The sequence below is a fragment of the Magallana gigas genome, chromosome 3 (genome assembly GCF_963853765.1).
Source record: "Magallana gigas chromosome 3, xbMagGiga1.1, whole genome shotgun sequence".
Taxonomy (NCBI): Eukaryota; Metazoa; Mollusca; class Bivalvia; order Ostreida; family Ostreidae; genus Magallana; species Magallana gigas.
In genome coordinates this window covers 40,425,879-40,447,613 of record NC_088855.1, presented here as the reverse complement: position 1 = coordinate 40,447,613, position 21,735 = coordinate 40,425,879, and the positions used below count along the sequence as shown (strand labels likewise).

The window sequence follows — 21,735 nt, the reverse complement described above, 5'->3', positions numbered from 1 at the left end:
ATACCACCACTGTAGTCTAGTTCTAATTTCATGATACTGAACAAGAAATAACATGGAAATGTCCATTTTTGGGAGTTGATTTTTAATCAACTCTCCTATGCAGTCACGCGGACAAACCGAAAGTGAAAAAGTGTTTGGACCCAATCACTTAATCAACACCGCTAAAAAGAAATAGTACTTTAAAATAATCAATAATCGATAAATTCGACGAAATGTATTCGTTTGTCTTATTTCCCTTTAGAATATGTATCTGAAAAGCTTGAAAATATTCAGAATTTGAAATGATACGATTAAATTCGAAAGTTTTAGTAGTTGTATATATTCCTACGAAATCAGGTCAATCCAGAGGAAGTCTCGTTCAACCAGACGCTCGGCTGTCTCCGTAAATTTCCGACGAGCAGGGTTTACGGAGACAGCCGAGCGTTCTGGTTGAACAAGACTAATAGAGGCACCGAGCGCTTCCCGGGTAATGGAATTCGGCAAAATTCGGCTGATTCCGTAACGTTAACCTACATAAAAATCGGCCGAAAGATAAAATATTCGTATTTATAAAAATGGTTAATAATTAAAATAAAATGAGTAATTTCGGCAAAAAAAAGTTACTGTGTATAGCGTTGATTTTTAGAATGACAATAGTTTTGGAACTATTTTCATTCGACACATATTTGTACGCCCCACGCTTTATTTTCCCGCCAAGCTTCGAAGACAAGACGACATTCTCGGACTCATATTTGTCAACGTATCGTTCGAGGTTTCTCAACGGAAAGGTTTGTGTTTTATGTTTGTTTTAAATGCATATGAAACTGATTGTCTTAAAGTTATTTCGTTATATTTCTTACATGAAAAATGAAGTTTGTAACAGTCAACAATTAGCCTAAGCCTTTCTAAAGACACAGTCGCCACTGTTATTGTAATATACCATTTAGCTACAGCTACAGGCATAAGAACTAAAATAAAGAGTTATATTTTAGATATAATATTGTGCTGTTGACGAGGAAATCTTTATGTTGATTGAGGCTTCGCATACGAGTGATAGTCTAGAGTGTGTGTTTTAATGCTTGAAGTGATGATATGTGAATTGCTTTGTTTTTCTCGTGGTGATTATAGAGTTTCATTGGGGTAGATAATCCAGAAATTCAGTCATGGGAAACCTGTTTTAAATCATAAGCAGATATTTATGTTTACCAGTTTTTACAAGTGTATTCATTATTTAGAATTTGGGTGTACATAAATTATCCACATTTCACTCGTCATAGAAAATGGTAAAATAGAAATGCACAGATGTATATCTTGGACATTTGATAATAAATGAACTGCAAGTGTTGTATGTCAGGGAGATGAACTTTCAAGAAATGAACAATCAAGAGATGAATGAACAAGAAATATGAACATTGACACAAGAAATATGCTCTTACCATGCTCAAGATAAATCTCAATTGAAGGCAAAGTAGTTTTGAATTAATATCTTGTGCAAGAAAAGTAACAAAGTGTGGTTATTAACATGTTTTAGGAACTGAGGTGTTGAAAGTGACCATATATTAATCTTAATGGATGTATAGAGACGTGATAATTAATGTCGGGATATTCTCTATTGAGATCTGATTTTCATTAACTTGCACTGACTGATGGTTGATTCCTGTAGATTAATAAAGTGCAGCATATTTATGAGTTCAGAAGACCATTAATTTATTTCAAAATTATCTTTGTTTGATCAAGATTATTTATTCAAGTTAAAGTTATACTCCTGTGAAAAGAACTGAGGGGTTCACATTGCACTGATATTTCCCCTTAACATTGCACTGATATTTCCCCTTAACATTGCACTGATATTTCCCCTTAAGATATATAACAGTTGGGGTTGTATAAAACAAAAATTCAGATAACTGCTGTTAACTTGGACATAAAGAATATGCATGGAAAGGCAATATTAATATTTTCCTTGTCGTGTGACTTTGCGACTGCTGTGGAATAGTTTGTGGACCTCTGGTTGTTAAACCAATTCAAAGTCGAAAAATAGCTTAGCTTAAGAAAAAAAAATTCATGTTGTGTTAAGAAATAGTTGACAGAAATTGGAATTTAAATAAGTGTTAGAGAAATAATTAGAAATGAAAAGAAGTTGTAACTTTTCAGATTCAGATAATGAAAGCCTACCAAAAAGGTCAAACTTAGAAGCTGTTCAATATTCCGAATTAGGATTAACAGATGTTCAAGAACATGGTGTAGAAAGATATGAAGTTGTTGAGTCATCAGATACTTCGCTTGCTCATAATGTCATTTTTGAAAGAAGTGTTTTTGGCAGTTTTCACCAGGGTTCTGATAATTTTTCAGAGACAAGTAGGGGCCGGCAATGTGTTGCAAATGCATTGATAAGCATTCTGTACAGAGTTGCAAGTAAAAACACAGTTTTCTTTTGGGATAAAGAAGTAATTGATTACCTTTTAGTTGAAGGAGATTCTCTTTATAGGCAAGTGAGGAAATACTGTTCACATTCATATTTGAATCCCGAGGACATTCCTCGAAAAGTGTGTTTTTATTCATGCCTAACAAATTGCTCCATTTCAACAACATTTGCGGGAGATATCGTAAACACATCTTCAAATGAATTTCCCTTTGTTTCATTGGAAACAGCATTAAATCTCTGTTTGAATGAAGCACCTCATGCTTGTATATTTCTTTGTAAGGGCGTTGCTTTAGCAATTCATTATTCTGATACTTTTTTCCACGTTTTCGACTCCCATGCTAGAAACATGCAAGGACAAACTGATAGTGATGGAAATGCTGCCATTTTTACTGTCAAATCGTTACAGGAGTTGCAAAATCTTCTGAGATTTTGGTTTTGGAATAAGAATTCAACACAGTTTGAAGTTTACAAATTCAAGGTGCATATATTGAAGGACAAAAAAGCATTCAAGAGAAATGGCCCGATAGTATGTTTGTCTCATAAAAAACTCACCCGTTCAAACAAACTTGTTTGTAACACTTGTGGTACAACAGATATTCTGTCACAAGTCAATGATCATTGTGTATCCACAGAAAGTTTGTCAGAAGTTAATGATTGCAGTAGTTCAGCAGAAATTTTGCTCCAAGTTAACGATTATAGTGCATCCATTGGTATCTCATCTCAACCTAATGGTTGTGGTAGTTCAACAGAAATTTCATCAGAAATTAGTGGTCCTGGTCAACCAGTGGAACAATCAATAATTGTTGATTTCCATAAATCTGTACAAGAAGGACCTATTCATGTATGCCAATGCTGTAAACAAACTTGGTTCAAAGAAAGTGTTTCGAAGGCTGTAAACATACCTGATGGCATCCTTCAGCAGTGCCAGGTAAGGAAAGCTGATATAGTTTGTCGTACATGTAAATTGTATTTAAAAACTAATAGAATACCCCCATGTTCAGTTGCTAATGGTATGGCTTTTCCATCAAAACCGAAGGAACTTGAACTGACTGAACTTGAAGAACGACTTGTTTCTCCAAGAATTCCATTTATGCAGCTCAGAGAAAAACCTAGAGGAGGACAGTTAAGCATTAATGGAAATGTTGTTAATGTCCCAGCAGATGTCACTTCAACAGTTAAAAAATTGCCCAGGATGATGTCAGAAAATGAAACTATTGCATTAAATTTCAAGCGCAGCTTAAGCTTCAAGCATTCTGTGGCCAGTGAAAGAATAAGGCCAAACAAAGTCTTTGTTGCAGCAAAGTGGCTAGTTGAAAATAGTGCTTTGTATAAAAGTGAAGGAATTGAGGTAAATCAGAGTTGGGTTCATTCATTGAATTCTGAGGAAAGCAATATTACAGAAACAAGCTCTCTAGGAAATATTGATTTAAACACAAGTGTTAATAATTCGGCAGGAGAGTCAAGTCTTCGAAAAAGTCAAAATGAGATAGATTCATGGACTGAAGACCCTGATCTTGATGACAGGCCCAGTGGAAATACTGATACCGTTTTGCAGAGTGTTGATTTTCGTGAGTTTAATGAAGTGTTGAATGTTGCACCTGGTGAACACAACAATCCTTTAAGTATGTTTCAGGATATTTTCTCTGAGTTTCTGGCATTTCCTACTATATATTGTGGAGAAGCTAGGCCAGACAACAAGTCTCGTAAAGTACCTTTGCATTACAGTACCATCTGCAAATGTGAATTGAGGAATGTTGACAGAAGATGTGCAAAGTGCATTCCAAATATCTTTTACAAAGCAAAGAAATTACAAATAAAACAAATCCAAGACAAAGTCTCGCTAGCAATTAGAAAATGTAAACTGCAAGGGAAGAAATTCACAGTAGCAGAGGTGTTGGATTCCATTACGGTAGACAAAATGGTTCATTTAAATGAAGGATATCATGTGCTGCGCAACCTTCGAGGTTCCCCGCCTTATTGGGAAAAAGCAAAAAAAGATGTTTTTGCTATGATGAGACAGTTGGGCATTCCCACTTGGTTCTGCTCTTTTTCGGCTGCAGAAACGAAATGGATTCCTCTCTTAAAAACACTGGGCAAACTCATTGACAATGTGACATATACAGAAGATGACATAAATAACCTTTCTTGGGATGAAAAATGTAGGCTTATAAAGTCAGACCCAGTAACTTGTTCAAGGTACTTTGATTACAGGTTCCAGAGATTTCTTCACGGAGTTTTGTTGCACAAAACACATCCTGTTGGGGAAGTTGTTGACTATTTTTTTCGTGTGGAATTCCAACAACGTGGCTCTCCTCATGTTCATATGCTCTTGTGGGTGAAGAATGCACCAAATGTATCTTCTGATTCTTACGAAAAAATATCGCAGTTTGTTGATAGATATGTCTCTTGTTCAAAAAGTGGTGCAGATCCAGTTTTGGTTAATTACCAGACTCACAGGCATGCCAAGACGTGTATGAAAAAAAACAAACCTATTTGTCGCTTCAATTTCCCAATTCCTCCTATGCCTAAAACCGTTACCTTGTCCCCTTTAGAAGATGAAGCTGTATTGCCAGAAGCAAAAGCAAATTACCAAAAGGTTTGCATGCTACTTAATTCAGATGAAATCAAAAATACTGATATGGACTTCAAAGAATTTTTATCAAAATTAGAAATGGACTTTGAGACATATACATTGGCCATTAGATCATCACTGACACAAAGTAAACTTTTTTTAAAGAGACAGCCATATGAAATTAGAATCAATTCTTATAATTGTACCTTGTTGAAAAGTTGGCTTGCAAATATGGATATACAGTTTATCCTAGACCCATATGCATGTGCAACATATATTGTTTCCTATATCTCTAAGGGTCAGCGAGGGATGTCAAACTTGTTGAATAAAGCATGTGAGGAAGCTCGAAGAGAGGATTCAGACATAAGGCAGCAAGTAAGGCACATAGGGAATCAGTTTTTGTCCCATGTGGAAATTGGAGCTCAAGAGGCAGCTTATCTTGTGTTACAAATGCCTTTTCGCAGAACTTCCAGGTCTTTTGTATTCATCAACACAAGTCCTCCAGATGAACGAGTCATAATGTTAAAGCCTAAACATGTACTGGAAGACATGAAGGAAGACAGCACTGACATTGAATCAAGCAACATTGTGAAACTCTATCAACAGCGACCAAAAAGTATTGAAAAGTTGTGTCTAGCAGACTTTGTATCTAAATTTTCTGTAAGATACAAAAAAAGGGAATCAAATCCTAATTTGATAAGTACAGATGATCTGCCAGAAACAGAATATATAGAAGATACATCAGATGATGTTGAGGATGATTCTGTGGACTTTGAATTACAAAAAAGTTACATGTTTAGAAATGGAACAGAAATAGTTCAAAGGAAAAAACAATGTATTTTAAGATGGGTGCACTTTGATGTAGAAACAGAACCTGAAAAATTTTACAGAGAACTACTGATGTTGTTCACACACTGGAGGAATGAAGTTAAGGACTTGAAAGGAAACTGTCTGTCTTTTGAAACTATGTATTTAAACAAAAAAGATGAAATAGATAGCAAAAGGGGAGAATATGAACCAAGTCGTGTTGTTGTTAACACTATAGAGGAGGCAATCCTGATGGGCAGTTCATTGGAAAATGAGTGTCTTGATTTTGTTGCACCTGAAAATGAGCATAATGAGCTTATTGACAGAGATAACGGTGATAGGCTTTGTCAAAAGTATGGGTGCTTCAACCCTGATCAAAATATGCCAAATTATGATATAGGGATAGACCTTGGCATAGCAAGAAAGCAGCTTGAAAATGAACAAATCACTCAGTGGGGAGAAATAAATGATGATGATTACAGACAATTATTGAGAAATTTGAACAAGCAACAAAAAGAGTTTTTATACCATATTTTGCATTGGGTGAAAACAAAACCAGATCCACTCTATGTGTTTTTGACAGGAGGTGCAGGTGTGGGGAAAAGTGTTGTGACAAGGGCTCTCTACCAATGTTTACTGAAATATTTTTCTCATCAATTACAAAACTCACCAGATAACTTGCATGTCTTACTTTGTGCACCAACAGGAAAGGCTGCTCACAACATAAATGGTGCAACCATACACTCATCATTTTGCTTACCAGTTGGGCAAGGTTTCAAATATAAGCCCTTAGACATGCAGCAGTTGAACATTCTTAGGTCTAAATACATGCACCTTAAAGTTATCTTCATTGATGAAATATCAATGGTTGGGCATGGCATGTTTAATTTTATTAATTTAAGATTGCAAGAGATAAAAGGTTGCAAAAAGCTCTTTGGTGGAGTAAGCATTATAGCAGTCGGTGACCTTTTCCAGCTTAAGCCTGTAATGGATGGTTGGATTTTCTCACAACCATGCCAAAACTATGGACCTTTAGCGACAAACTTATGGAGAGACAATTTTCAGATGTTCGAGTTAACAGAAATAATGCGACAAAAAGATGATAAAGAATTTGCTGAGATTTTGAACAGATTGAGAGAAGGAAAGCATACCACAGATGATCTTGCAAAATTAAAAGGTGCTTTGACTACTAATGACAGCAAACTTTCCAACATTCCTCATCTTTTTGCAACAAGGAAGGAAGTCTTTGGTTTTAATGAAAAAATCTTTTCACAGTCCTCATCCGAGATGAAGGTCGTTATTAAAGCTATAGATTGGGTAATTGGGTGTCCTAATGAAGCATTGCATCCAAGGATATTGTGCAAAGTTCCTGATGACAATTCGAAGACAATGGGTCTAGTATCTGATTTGCAATTGGTTATTGATGTGCCTGCAGAAATTACCAACAATGTTAATGTACAAGATGGTGTAACAAATGGATCACCTTGTATTGTTAAGAAATTTGACTATCTTGTTCAGGACTCTGAAAGAGTAAGCATTGTTTGGGTGGACTTTCTTGAGGAATCAACAGGACAAAAAATCCGCACCGAACATTTCAGGCTTTATCATAATGGGATAGAAAGATCTTGGACCCCTATTTTGGAAATAACAAGGATATTCAAAATTCAAATAAATGGAGTATATCAAGTGAAAAGGCGCCAGTTCCCGTTGCAACTTGCTGCGGCCAAAACAATACATAAGTCTCAAGGGTCAACCATGCAGAATGCAGTTATCCATTTTGGAAATCGGAAAATTGATCATATTCATTATGTTGGTCTAAGCAGAGTGACACATATAAGAAATTTACACATACTTAGCTTAAATGAAAGCAAAATCAAAGTATCTACACTAGTGTTGGAAGAAATGGATAGGTTAAGAAGTAAGTCACAAATATCTTTAAGCCTTGAAAGCTTTGATGTCCTGCCTCTATCAGTCACAAAAGTTGTATTTTACAACGTAAGGTCACTTCATCGTCATATGGTAGACCTTAAGAAAGATTTTGCTTTGTTATCAGCAGATATTTTAGCTGTGTCAGAAACAAGACTTGGAGAGGCAGATGAAATTGACATGTACTCTTTAACTGGATTTACTACTTATCGCTTTGACTACCCTGGTACAGCACACAGGCCAGCTTATGGTTTAGCAATCTTTGTAAAGCAGTCTATACTGGTTAGAAATGTGTTCAGGAACCTCATTCACAATATTCAGGTTTTGTCGTTAGAGGTAGCTTGTGCTCACAACTGGTTGTCAATAAAGTTTTTGTATGTTCCACCAAAAACTTCAATTTCACATTTAAAGGAACTGTTAAGAAGCATAATAAGCAATGAACATTTTTCTCAGCCAATCCTTATAGCTGGTGATTTCAATTTTGATTCACATGTGTCTAAAGCTCTTGAGTGTTTCATGCTTGAAACATTTAATCTTAGATATTTAGAGACAGGTATAACAACAGACTATAATTCTGTGCTAGACCAAGCTTTTACAAATGTTGGAAATGCTGCTCTTCACTCATGGGGAACTTTGGAGTCCTATTATTCAGATCACAAACCAATATTCATATGTTTCAATTAAACAAGAGATCAAAACTGTTCTTTAGTTAAAAGTGCTTTAAATGATATCTCCATGCTTAAAAAATCCATAGACAATTCTAACAAATTGTTTATTACTTTCATCTGAAACAATATATATTTGACCTACAAACTGCAAATTAAAAAATGCTTTTGTATTCTCTTATTGCAAGACTGAATTTTCAAATATTTACAAAACTTTAGTAATGGTCAATATAAAAAAATCCTTTACATTGTTTCAATTTTAGCTTTTATATGCATTAAAATGTTGCAGTTTTGTTTGAGCAACAACTTTCATTTTAATAGCTTCTTTATTTTAATATGAAGTATTTCAACATTCATAATGCTCTTCTTATTCAAAATAATTGATACTTTTTGTTCCAATAAAATGTACTCTAAATTTGATTGTTTAAAAAAACAAAGCATTTTGCATTAATACAATTTAACTTTTCAGATGTTCAGCATCAAGAAACTGAAGGCTTCAAAGCCGAAGCCGTATTCCAACCCACTTAAAGTAAAAGTGATTGGGGTCGGTGATAAGTCGACGTACACAACAGCCGATGGTAAAGAAAAACAGCTTGTTCCACTTGGGGTTGCAGATAAAGAGGACTCTATAAAAGTGTCCTTGTATGAAGTTGACAAATTACCATTATTGAAGGCAGGAGAATGCGTGGTTCTATCGAACTACGTATACAGAGCGGACCCTCATCCAACAATAGTGGTCACTGCAGTGACCAGAGTCATGAAAACCTCAGCCTTTGCGGTTCCAGAAGATGTCAAATTAACAGCAAAGGCAATTGCAAATCCTGCCCCAGCCAAAATCATAACGATCCACGATGCCAAAAAGAGCCCTATCAAATCCTTGGTATCGATAAAAGGACGAGTTATTTCGGTTTGTTTCAATACCTCTTCAATTTTAAATTCAATTTCTTAAATTTGTGAATATAAAACCTTTACCTGAATCTTTATCAATACATTGTTCAGAAGATTTTTAACAAGTTCTAAATAATTATGTCATTTCAACAATTTAATTTACTATATTTATCAAAATTTTATTTTTTTGACAGGAGGAAATAATTCGAACAGTACAAGTAAGAGGAACAGATGTCCAGGTACGGAATGTAAGGGTAAAGGATGGAACCGAGGAAGTAAAGGTGGCATTATGGCGTGACCAAGTCGATGGGTGCAAAGTTGGAGAATTCTTAGAATTCTCTAATTTGGTGACCAACTCGTACATGGATGAGGTTTCCTTGTCAACAACACAAAGAACAAAAATACAGGTATGTTTTTTTTAAATACCCATGCAAACCATGTTTAAGGGGATGTATTAGAATTACTTTGTCTTTATGTATGTAGACACTAATTTGTCTCCCTATAAACTATTACCGTATTTTTCCGACGATTAGTCGGTATTTTTTTCCTCTGAAGCAGAGCACCCGACTTATCGTCTTGTTCGACTTGTCGTAGGCTCGATGTCAGAAATTTTTTTAAAATAGCATTAAAAATCTTGGTTTTAATCATCTTGAGTTGGCTGTGTGATTGAAAATTACGTTGTTGAATTCACTGTTCATCTTTAATAATTATCATTTTCACTCATCTGTCAACACTTAAATACATAATAATAACAACAGTTATTAAAAAATGTTACATTGTCTTTAATCAATTAAAAGTTTTACCGTTCCGTTTTTAGCTCACCGAGACGAAGTCAAGGAGAGCTTATGCTATACCCTCGGCGTCGGCGGTGGCGTCGGCGTCGGCGTCGGCGTCGGCGTCCGGACCTGGTTAAAGTTTTTGTTGCAGGTCCTGTATCTAAGCTATTACTTGTCCTATCTTCACCAAACTTGCATGGATGATGCATCTGGACCTACTTATGGACTTGAAAGACTTGGATGCTGAATCTGGGTCCTAAATTTCAGATGCTGGAGGAGGTTAAGGTTGTTGGACCAGGTTAAAGTTTTTGTTGCAGGTGCCCTTTGATAGCAATATCTAAGTTACTGCTGGTCTGTACTTCACCAAACTTGCATGGATGGTGTGTCTTTTATACTGATGCACCAGACAGGCTTGAGTGCTGAATCTGAGCTATAGGTTTCGGATGCTGGAGGAGGTTAAGGTTTTTGGAGCAGGTTAAAGTTTTTGTTGCATGTGCCCATTGATAGCAATATCTAAGTTACTACTGGTCCTAACTTCACCAAACTTGTATGGATGATGCGTCTTATGATACTGATGCACCTGACAAGCTTGAATGCTGAATCTGAGCAATAGGTTTTTGGATGCTGGAAGAGGTTAAGGTTTTTAGAGTTGGGTAAAGTTTTTGTTGCAGGTGCCCTCTGATGATTATATCTTAGTTACTACTGGTCCTAACTTCACCAAACTTGTATGGATGGTGCGTCTTATGATACTGATGCACCTGACAAGCTGGAATGCTGAATCTGAGCCATAGGTTTCGGATGCTGGATAAAGTTAAATTTTTTGGAACAGGTCACATGTTTAATAGATGATAGTACTATTTTAAACTTGTATAGTTGATTTAACTGTAATATGAATGAATCGCAGAGGTAGCTTCAGATGCAGAGCTTGATCTCCATTATCAAGGATGCTAAAAAATAAATCTTAGTTATTACAGGTCCTAACTTCACCAAACTTGAATGGATGGTGTGTCTTATGATACAGATGCACCTGACAGGCATGGATGCTGAATCTGAGCCATAGGTTGCAGATGCTGGAGGAAGTTAAGGTTTTAATTGCTAGTGCCCTCTGATGATGATATCTTAGTTATTACTGGTCCAAACTTCACCAAACTTGCATGGATAATGCGTCTTATGATACCAATGCACCTGATGGGCTTGAATGCTGAATCTGAGCCATAGGTTTCGGATGCTGGATGAGGTTTAGTTTTTTGGAACAGGTGACATGTTTTATAGATGATAGCTTGCATAGTTGATTTAACTTTATTATAAATTAAACACAGAGGTTGCTTCAGATGCAGAGCCTGATCTCCATTATCAAGGATGCTAAAGAATTCTCCTACCTCACTCAAACCAGCTCGATAGGTAGATGTGTTTATGATAAATGATATAACATGATTCCTCTGATATAGTATTGTATGATATGAAACAATATTGTTTGATATGATACAATATGATATCATATGTTATATTATAAAAAGTTATACAATACGATATGATATTGTATCAATTTTTTTGATATTTTATGTTATGATATTGTATCATGATATTGTTATGTATAGTACTGTATTGTATTTTTAATTTATTATTTTATCACATGATACAATTACATAAGATATTGCAAAATATTATATTGTATCCTATGATACAATATTGTATATTCTATAATATTGTATCATACAATATTGTATAATATGATATTGGTTTCAGTAATATAGAATTATATCATCTGAAATTGTATTATATGATATTGTAATATTATATAATATTGTATCATACGATATTGTATGATATGATATTGGTTTATATGATATATTATCATATCACATGAAATTGTATTATATGATATTGTAATATATATTATTGTGTCATATGATACAATATGTATAATATAATAATGTATTTTATAATATTTTACTTTATCACATAATATTGTATCATTTGATAAGATACAATGTTAGAATCAAATTATTTTGCATTATATGATATAATATCATATAATGTATCAAATATGTTTCAGTGTCATTCAATACAATATCATACTAAGTTATACAATATAATATCATGTTTCAATGTTATGATGTATTATGTTATATGATATTGTAATATAATACTATATTGTATTATATTTTATGATATTGTATTATGTGATCAAATACAATAAGGTAAAACACAATACAATGTCATATCATATGTTACAATATCATATCTCATTATTGTTTATTACAGTATTTTATTGTATTATATGATATATATTATAAATATGACATGATGCAATATTTAATTTTATATCATTGTATTGATTAACATATGAACATATGATTATCATAAAAAAATTTATCAGATGATATACGATATTTTGTCAAAACAGAATCCATGAATATCCAAGATCATAAAGTATGATTTTCATATAAAATGATAAAGGTGGTCTTATGAAGGTGATGTCTCATAAGGGTGATGCTCCGTCTCGGTGAGCTTAGTAATCTCTGATTACCTATGTTTAAAACACATCGTCACATGGTTCTATGTATCACTAGTAGGAAGATAACATTGCGCAGTAAAATTGAAACCAAGTTTGAATGGAAGAAAATATTGCAGTAGGTCCGGTATCGTCATTATCAAGTCGTACAAATGATCGATCTATTTCTAACAGTGTCTATGTAAAACAATAGCGTGTAACTGCATTACTGGATACAAAGTAAACAAGTTTCATCAAATCTTAGTAATTGCTAAGCTTTCTGCACTTGAGATCCCCCTTTGAAGTCCGACACGAGACAGGTGCATGCCTATGACACCGGAAATTGTTAAACAAACATTGACCACGCGCCGAGTCAACAGGTGGCTGGTTACGTAATGGCGAATACACTGGCAATAGTCAGAGTGGATACTTATTTTAATGCTTGGGAATAAAATATTTCTGACAAAGTAAGTTTAGTTTTGCATAACACGCGATATCGGGAATTGTTTAAAATGCAAGCGACTTGGTAGAAGTTGCCGGTATTTGAAAATTTGATGCATAAGTATAAAGCGTAATTGTTTAAATGTTAATCATTAATAATAATTGGTAGCAATATCGGTGACATCGTGGCATCATACACTGATAATGTTACTGCAGTTTTATAGGCCATTTTGAAGTGATAAGATCGACGTATGGTCTGAGATCGACGTATCGTAGGATTTTGTTAAAATTTTGGCTAAAAATGAGCAATTCGACGAGTTGTCCGCATCGACGAGTCGTCGGGAAAATACGGTAAATCACAGCATGGATGAGTCTTAAATTATGTATATATTCATGTATGTTGAACATTGCCTAAAGATAAGTGCTTTAAATGATATCTGAAGATAATCACCTGCTTTTTTATTAAGATGAAAAACATTCATTAGTTTGTAACTCTTTTCTTACTCTTATTCTCTATATTGTACACTGATCATGAAAAGTAAGGCGGCTTATCCTTGCATTTTTTTAAATATCTATTCTAAGTTTACCAAAATTCTAATTTAATATTCAATTAGTTCTAATTTAATATAAAATTTTGTTCACATTAATATTTCTTCTGCTCATTTCTATAACTCAAAATATGTGAACATTTGTGATTTCAAACTGTAATTTTGATGAAATGTATACAATTTCATGTATATACTTTATATGTACATTTTTTTTACTAATTTGAATGAATTTATGATAGAAATGTTATTACATCACTTGAGTCACTCACGTGACCTATTGCAATTGGTGTTCATCTGTTGTTGTCGTGATGTGCATCTTGTGTATCACTTGAACTTTTTGCCTTGAAAAGCTGTTACTTTAATGAAAGCCCTCTTTGTTCACCAGACCCATGTACAATGTGTATACATTCCCCAGATACACATGTGTCTGGAGCAGTAGCTTCGTTAGTTTACCTGTTTACCTGTGTCATTGTTTGGAATCATTCATGTGTGAAGGGATATTATGTAATCAAAAAATGAATAATGAACATAGATCTGCCAATGCAAGCGTTTTAAGATATCATATTCATCAGTAAAAAGGCGACGAGAATAGCAAATTTTAAAATCCTTTAAAAAGAAGTCTGACTATAACAAAATAATTACGGATACAGATTTCTAAACCTACAGTACTTACAATAACTAGTTACGTCAAAACATCACACCTATATCAATCATTTTGGCTGAAAAATCTTATTTATTTTGTATAGCTTGTAAGAAAATCTTCCTCTGAAGCCTCGTTATAGCCTAATTCTATTTTCCCTTGATTAGATTTCTCAAAGCAGGTAAAAATAGCCAGTTTGAAGCGGCATAACACCGTTATTTTTGCATCAATTTTTTGCATGAAATTCTTGTAAATAAATTTTATGACATAAGTTTCACTTAGGCTGGGCTGCAGGTACCCATTAACAGTCATTAAAAGAGACCTATAAAAGGCGACTTGAAGAAAACGTCCTGTTTGATTTTTCATAATGAACTTCATATTTTGACTAATTAATGCAAATCTTGAATACTTCATTTTTTTCTTAAATTCTAACCAATTGCTATGTGGTTTGCTTCATTGTTGTCAAAATTTGATGCCAACTTCTCTTGACCATCTCCGATGCTCAGCAATGTTTAATAACTCCAAATTATCCAGATTTCTTTTATCCATAGCATAAATCTGAATTTTATACAGACATTTGAATTAGTATTTTAGTGTTAGTATTACCATCAGTCACACCACTACATGCTTTGTGTAGTGGATTCACAAGTAGCTACTTATCAATGAGTTATACCCGCCAGTGCACCAGCACTTTTTTTTCACACTTAGTCTCGTTTATTCCATTAAATCCATCGTAGACAAATTTGCAATAACTTTGTAAAATGCTTTGATACCATCTAAAAATTTCATTTTATTTAATTTGTCTCTAAAATTATGAAAGTTTTTAATTTGTTTAATATTTTTTAACAAAAAATTTGTGAATTTTATTTGCAGCCATGTGATGCTCCCCCATCAATGCTAACAGGAACAGTCATTGCCTATGAAAAATCTGAATTTGGATTTTCCATTATGGTGGAAGACGGAGACACATTTCAGACAGTTGGTATCCCCATAAATATGGTCCGTGACGCTCTCGAATGTGATGAGAATAGTGTTGAAGACACTTTATCCATTAGAATACCATTCAGTGTGGCAGTGGGAACCACAAACGGAATTGTCTCTTCATTTGCTTTAGGGTGAACTTTTTATGCACTGTTGGTGATTGCCATCCTGACCATATTTTGGGTTTTTTGCTTTATGATTATGCTTTTTCATGTATATTCAGTACTTTGCTGTATACTGTTAATTAAGATCTGAACTCAGATAAATGTTATGTTTGAATAGTTTTCTGTATTTGGAATGCACGTTGTGCATTTTGAAATGTTGGAGAATTTTATCACTTATTTAAACTGCTTGTTTTTTAAATTTTTGTTGTCACTGGATATATGGTAGAGAATATTTTTGCCTTTTGACATTCTGTAGTTTATTGCTTATAATTAAGCACTTCATTGTTACAGTCTGTATGACTTATCTGTTTTAAGTCAAGTGCAATATGAACACATCATTCACTGTATGTTCTGACACATTCCCAACAGCGTTTTACTCCTGGTTCATTTATTTTTCAAAATTCAAATGCACATTCTGTTTCTTTTCCATTATTATAATCTACAATTTTGCTGGACAAATTTTTCATCTAAAAAAAATAATTTGCTGCTCTATAATGTAAAACACCATGCATGCATCCACAGTTTTGTTTGATGTAAATATTTTAGTGCTTTTATTTTTTTCTTCAAATATTGGTAAATAATTCTTGTTTATTTGCTCTTCTCTATGAAGTTTCTTTTTATACATTTGTATTTTAATACATTTTGATCAGGTGATCTGTTAATAGGTGCTCTTCAATTTTCAAAGGCTTCATTTTGTATTGGGACACAAACAACAAAAACCTAATGCTTTGTTTAGTATGTACATGTATTAAAATCAAAGCATCACTAAGCCATATGTTAGAGGTCCTCAACATTTACCAATGTACACTATTGTCACTATTTTCAGCATTCCTGAAATTTCTGTTATGATTCTCTATTTTCCCAATCATGTTGCTTTAACTGGACATACTTAAACAGATTACTCGTATTTTGCCATGTAATACATGCATTTAAACAAGTTGATAAGTTTTAATTGCAAAAAGTTCTCATTTATGAATATTTGGCTTTATGTAAAAAAAAATATTATTTTGTTTTACATCTGCAGTATATACTAATGTTTTTATACATTGATTTTTTTTTATCCAAATACCATACTAGTCATATCAAAATCTGTCCTCTTGGGTGATTTTTAGTTTTATAATTTATTGATCTATTGCATTGTTTCAAATGCACTACCAGTATTTTTCTCAACATGTAATATTACATGTTTGCTGGGGTTTTTATGTATTTTACCTATAAAACTACTGCCCTTTTATTAGTTATCAAGCTTTAAAATTGAACACATTGTATAATGTGAATGATTAAAACAGGAAAAATTGTTATTGAGGATTTTTATAAGTTCTAGAACAATAAAAAAAATTAGAAATTCCTTTATTTTGAATAAACATAATTCATTTTTTATTAATTTAAAAAAAAAAATATTTGATCTTCATTCTGTTTAATACAGATTGATCATAATTCAAATAGTTTCCACTGAATGCCAACTACAGTTTTATCATGATCTTTTAATTTAAGATACATGTAATATTGCTGACTAATTTGTTTATATTACAGCCAATTGTTTCTGTTTTTGTTCTGATATTGTTCAATTATATTCCTGTTCACTTTTGAAAGCTACACAGACTGTTTTTCAGATGGTTTTCGGTCTTCCATACCTTATACCATCTCTGAATAAATTTGGTTTAACTGTTGATGATTGTTGTTCTACATATTTACTGGAATCATATTTAGCATTTCTCTCAAAATACATATTTTTCTCCTCCAAAAAAGTAAAAATCATGAAACCTTTTAATACGCTTCTCCCAATTGGGATGAGCTTAATCTTGATCAGGAATATTTCTAACTTATGGGTCAATGTCAAAGCAAACTTATTTGAAATTCTTCTCATCCTATTGTCCATTATTTCAGCAGGACCCTTTGACAGGGTAACCATTTCAATGTTGTCTAGATATTAATGTACATGTACTAGTCCAAACATACCACTGGTATTAAATTTATGCAAGATCAACTCCCATTAGTACTTTCAGTACTTTGATTTTTATTCCACTGCAGTCAAAAGCAACTTTTAAACTTTTCTTCCATACGTAATCAATAATTTCAATTGAATTTATCTTGATAGAATTCAGAGCAGTCATAATCTGTCATGTTTACTCTTTCATTAAACATCTGAATTTCAATTGCATGGTACAAATGTTCATGTGAATGTCTCCTAAAGTAATTGCGCCTTTTGTGCCAGCACATTCCGTTCCACTGGGTGTAGTTGACGGTAGTCATATTGTTTTGTCCTCTGTTTGTGTGCGTGTGTTTCTGCTGTGATTCACCTCAGGGAAGTTTGGTGTGAATGCACTAACCACTTTGACCTTTGACACAGAAACGGAACTAGAATGGGACCCCTCTCTACGTGGAAGCCTTAGGCGACCCAAGGGAACTTGGAATCAGATGGCCTTTCAGCGAGGATATTTTGGGGGTATGATGGTTCAGAGAAATGATCAAAAATGTTATACCAGTACATCAATTGTCACTGTATATTTTGTTTGGAATGTTGAATTTAACCTACAGTAGTATTTCATAAGACTGTTTAATACATTGGATGTGTTTTATATATAAGCCTAGTAATTTATTTTTGTAGTTTAAACAGGATATGTTAGAGAAAAGGGATTTGAAATGATCAAAAAATATAGGAAAAGGAAAAAATGTTTTAACTTTTCAATTGAGCTTTTGGTAATAAATAGATAAATACCTGTATAGGGAAATATATTAGTTCTAGATTTAAAAAGTTTGAAATGTGTCATACCCTAACTGTAAAGAATACAAGATGACCTCCATGAAAATAGTGGAATTATGTAGTTTACACTAAAAAGACTTCTTAGATACACTGGAAACATACAAGTGATTAACAAAGAAAATTGTTGAAGTAATGTTACTGTTTTATTCCATGTTCTTGTATAATGTAGTGTAGCACAACAGTAGGCTACATATTGTCACAATTAACCATTCATACACAACTCCTCACTTACTGGTACATGTAGATGCATGTATGACCTCTGAACTCTTCTGTTTGAATGTTTCTTCAGACACAGCCTGCATTCTGTGTTGAAGCACCTTCATGTTTGTTTGTAGTATAGATATTAACTAACCCCAAACTGTTTTTATGAATTTAAATCTTTTTCAAGGCGCTGACAGACTTTTTCAATTTTTTTCAAATTAGCTAAAACTCAAATGTTAAAATAATATCCGTGTAGATTGTTATTTGGTAAAGTAGACATTTGGAAAATACATACATCTGTGTAATAAATTGTTGCTTTTATTGTCAATAGACCGACATGGAAATTTATCTAACAAATACTATTAATTATTATGTAGGAGTTAAGACATATACTGCAGAGTATGATGTACTAAGATATTTTATAAAAAGATTTGTTCGTCTAGATACCGGGGTGTCAGATGATGGCAGTTACTCACAAGAAGGACCTGTTATATCGCCATGGCAACCAGTGCAAGGTCAGAAGCGATCGTCTCAGGACAAACAGAAGAGAGCGTCTACGGGTAGCAGCAAGCACGATAAACAGAAAGGAAATTGCAAGCAACAATAATAGTTCAAGAATGGGAATACATGTATACATCTGGACCAGTGTTAATTAATGTATTGGCAATAATGGTCTATTTGCTTTCAAAATTAAGGGCTTATCTGTTTAGATTACAAAATGTTTATGACATACAGGATAGATGACATCTTTTGATGATTTTACCTAATGTGTGTTAATTATTTTCTTCTCTCTACAATTCTTGCTTTTTAAAGATATTATAATAACCCTGAGGAACATAAACTGTCTGTTCACTTTTGACTTATTAAGTCAGTGCCGCAAATTTGGATGTCTGTTTATGACATGTAAATTAGGACACTTTTTGTATATATCATTTTCTACCTGCTATCAATCATTATCATTTTTGTTATATAGATTGCTTTAAAAGGTTTTCGAAAAGATTAGGGTTCCCATTACATTACATTAACTTTAATATTTACATTTTTTTTTTTTATCTACGAATAATGCCACTGTACACACATATATTTGTGGGTTTTTTTTAGAAATAAGTAGAAAGCATCAATTTTTATGCAGAATAATACAATCTTTATTCACCAGATATTATTTATACACTTTGTGCAGTCTAAAGCTATTTTTCAGCATCTTAAATCTTTAATAATTTATTTCGATTAATGAATAAATTTATTGATTTATCTGAATAAGTTTTCATGAGGATTTAACTTTGTGTTCTGATCTATTACTTACTGATCATAGTTTCACATTGATCACCATATAAAAATGATGGATCAAAAATGGAGACAAAAGCATGAATTATAAATGTTGTTATCGATCACAATTTCGATATCCTTTATTTGATATTAGCAGATCATGCCTAGAAAATTAATGAAAAATGTGACTTGGCTTTCTGTTCTTAATTAAACACAGTCTTCCACGTTTTCTGATTTTTGATACCTTAGTGGAGTGAAATTTATGAGTACATGTATTTTGTTCTCGTGAAGGTGGTTGACTATTTTGTAGATTATAAATTCACAGTATTGCTTCATTAATTAATGGCATTAAGCAGAGCTTTGTGTATGCAGGTATTGGGTCTGCTAAATTGAAAATTGTGCAATATATATTGTCTGATATTTTGCTGGATTCTTTTTTTCCATCTGCATGTACATTATTTGCAACATCGTTTGATGGAAAAGTCCAGGATCACATATTCTTGGGCTTCCATGCAAAGCTTTTTTAGTTTTTCTTACTCTGTTACTGTTTAAAGTTAAGGTTCCTTATTTTGCTGGTCACACTCATAGAATTTTGCTACAGTGAATAAGAGAAATCTCAATTGTAAGTGAAATGTAAACAATTTCACTTCACGGGGCAAATTTTGACAGAAATCCTGGTGTTGGGGAAGTGATGGTAGTGTCCAGGGCTGCTTATAGAATAGATTGAAGGTTGTGGTTTATTCTGGGGTTGTTAATACAATGTACCATTGGGAAGAAGTGACTTTTCATCAAACATGAATATACATGTACATTGAGCAGTTGGATTTTGAATATGATTATTTTTTTTTAAAATTCATTTTTTTTCTTAAATTCCTTTGGTTATTATTACTTGTTATTCAGACTGTTCATTCTTTACTTTTCATTCTGTTTAGAAGTGACAAGAAAAATATAACAGTATACAAAAGTGATGCTTATTTATAATATTGATACATGTAGTTTTGATCTTTATTGCTGTGATAGAAATGTCTTTTTGTAGTAGTTTATATATCTTAATTTCCCGTGTCTCTGTCTGGGGAATTTAATAGTCATGTAAATCTTGTTTTGGTTGAGCATTGAACTATCTTAGAGTCTGTTTTCTTTGCATGCTTATTTTCTTAAATATTGTGTGTTGTAAACTGTCTTCTAGGGCTAGAACAGTATCCCAGGGATTGCTAGTCACTAGGTTGTCCTACAACCCAGTACATGTAAGTCAATATACAAAGTTGGAAATAGAAAACCTCTTATTTGATGATTTATCCAAAACCAAAATACTACATGTATATACATGTATATGTACAGTAGATAATTTTTTGCATCAGTGCTATGGGAAAGGTGTAATTACATGGTTTTATTTAGGGGGAAAGGGTTGGAAAAAATGTGACTTCATCTCTCTTAAAAGTGAATATATGAAATAATGAATTTTTTTTTTCAGTTTAAGATACTCACGACCATTCCTCCATTTTTTGTATTAATTATATTGTTATTTGTTTTCATTTAAACTTACCATTTCAAGATATCAAGTTGGGGTAAATAAGTTGAGACATACTAAGTATTTGTTTGATTTATCATTTTGTCTTTAGTATGTGCATGTTAAATGTTGGTGAGAAAACACTTAGTGAGTTATGTGGACAATATTATACATTTGAGTAATCCAAAAAGACAGTAAGCCAAATGTATCCAATATTAAAAGAGTTAGTTTTTTTGCAGTATATATGTTTTTGTTTTGTATGATCTTTTATTAGTGTACACATTTTACGTACTTTACATTATGTACCTGTAGTTATAATATTCATGCATACGATTTTTTCCAGAAATTTAATATAAATATATTCATTTAAATCCTTAACATTCTTTCACTTCTTTTTTTAAAAAGTAGTGTAAATATCTTGATTTTGAAGGAGTATTTAATTAATATTTATGTCATATGAAAAAATGAGGACAATTCTTGTTTGAGTTAGTTCTTGTATTAATGCTCTCATAACATTCGCAAATCTGGATTTTTTTCTCAAAAGGGGGAGGGGGTAGTTTTGTATGCAATGGGAGGGTAGGGGGCTCAAGACCAGTTTTTTGTGACTTTACTATTTGAAAGTGGACTTAATCAGTTTGAATTTTGAAGGGGTTTCCTGACTCCTCCCAAGATCCATGCATGATTAATGTTCTTA

The 21,735-nt window shown here is 33.0% G+C and overlaps 2 protein-coding genes across 6 annotated transcripts in view; both read left to right on the top strand.

Moving 5' to 3' along the window:
* The window catches only part of LOC105330142 (calponin homology domain-containing protein DDB_G0272472), a 31,474-nt gene extending 10,945 nt beyond the window's left edge, over nt 1-20,529 (top strand). For 2 of the 3 annotated variants that reach the window (XM_020068037.3, XM_011431739.4), the window contains 2 exons: nt 17,654-17,749; nt 18,712-20,529. In XM_020068037.3, the coding sequence (XP_019923596.2) occupies nt 17,654-17,749; nt 18,712-18,875 (260 nt within the window). In that variant the 3' untranslated portion in view covers nt 18,876-20,529. The remainder of the gene's footprint in view (nt 1-17,653; nt 17,750-18,711) is intronic. The other variant, XM_066079769.1, reaches the window with a different exon arrangement.
* On the top strand, nt 73-16,868 carry LOC105324522 (uncharacterized). Of its 3 annotated transcripts, none has more exons than XM_066079772.1 (4): nt 73-767; nt 8,841-9,278; nt 9,454-9,666; nt 15,063-16,868. In XM_066079772.1, the coding sequence occupies exons 1-4, from the start codon at nt 576-578 to the stop codon at nt 15,150-15,152; spliced, it is 933 nt and encodes a 310-aa protein (XP_065935844.1). In that variant the 5' UTR covers nt 73-575; the 3' UTR covers nt 15,153-16,868. The 3 variants fall into 3 exon arrangements, with proteins under 3 accessions (XP_065935844.1, XP_065935842.1, XP_065935843.1); XM_066079770.1 differs by having other exon boundaries at nt 81-767; nt 15,032-16,868; XM_066079771.1 differs by lacking the exon at nt 73-767 and adding an exon at nt 806-3,969 and having other exon boundaries at nt 15,032-16,868.
* Nucleotides 20,530-21,735: the final 1,206 nt, after the last annotated feature.

Excerpts from the sequence above, each read along its gene's own strand:
- LOC105324522 (XM_066079770.1), top strand. The coding sequence starts at position 576 with ATGAGTAATTTCGGCAAAAAAAAGTTACTGTGTATAGCGTTGATTTTT. Across the intron at positions 768-8,840 it reads CGAGGTTTCTCAACGGAAAG|ATGTTCAGCATCAAGAAACT; the intron begins GTTTGTGTTTTA and ends TTAACTTTTCAG. Across the intron at positions 9,279-9,453 it reads TAAAAGGACGAGTTATTTCG|GAGGAAATAATTCGAACAGT; the intron begins GTTTGTTTCAAT and ends TTTTTTTGACAG.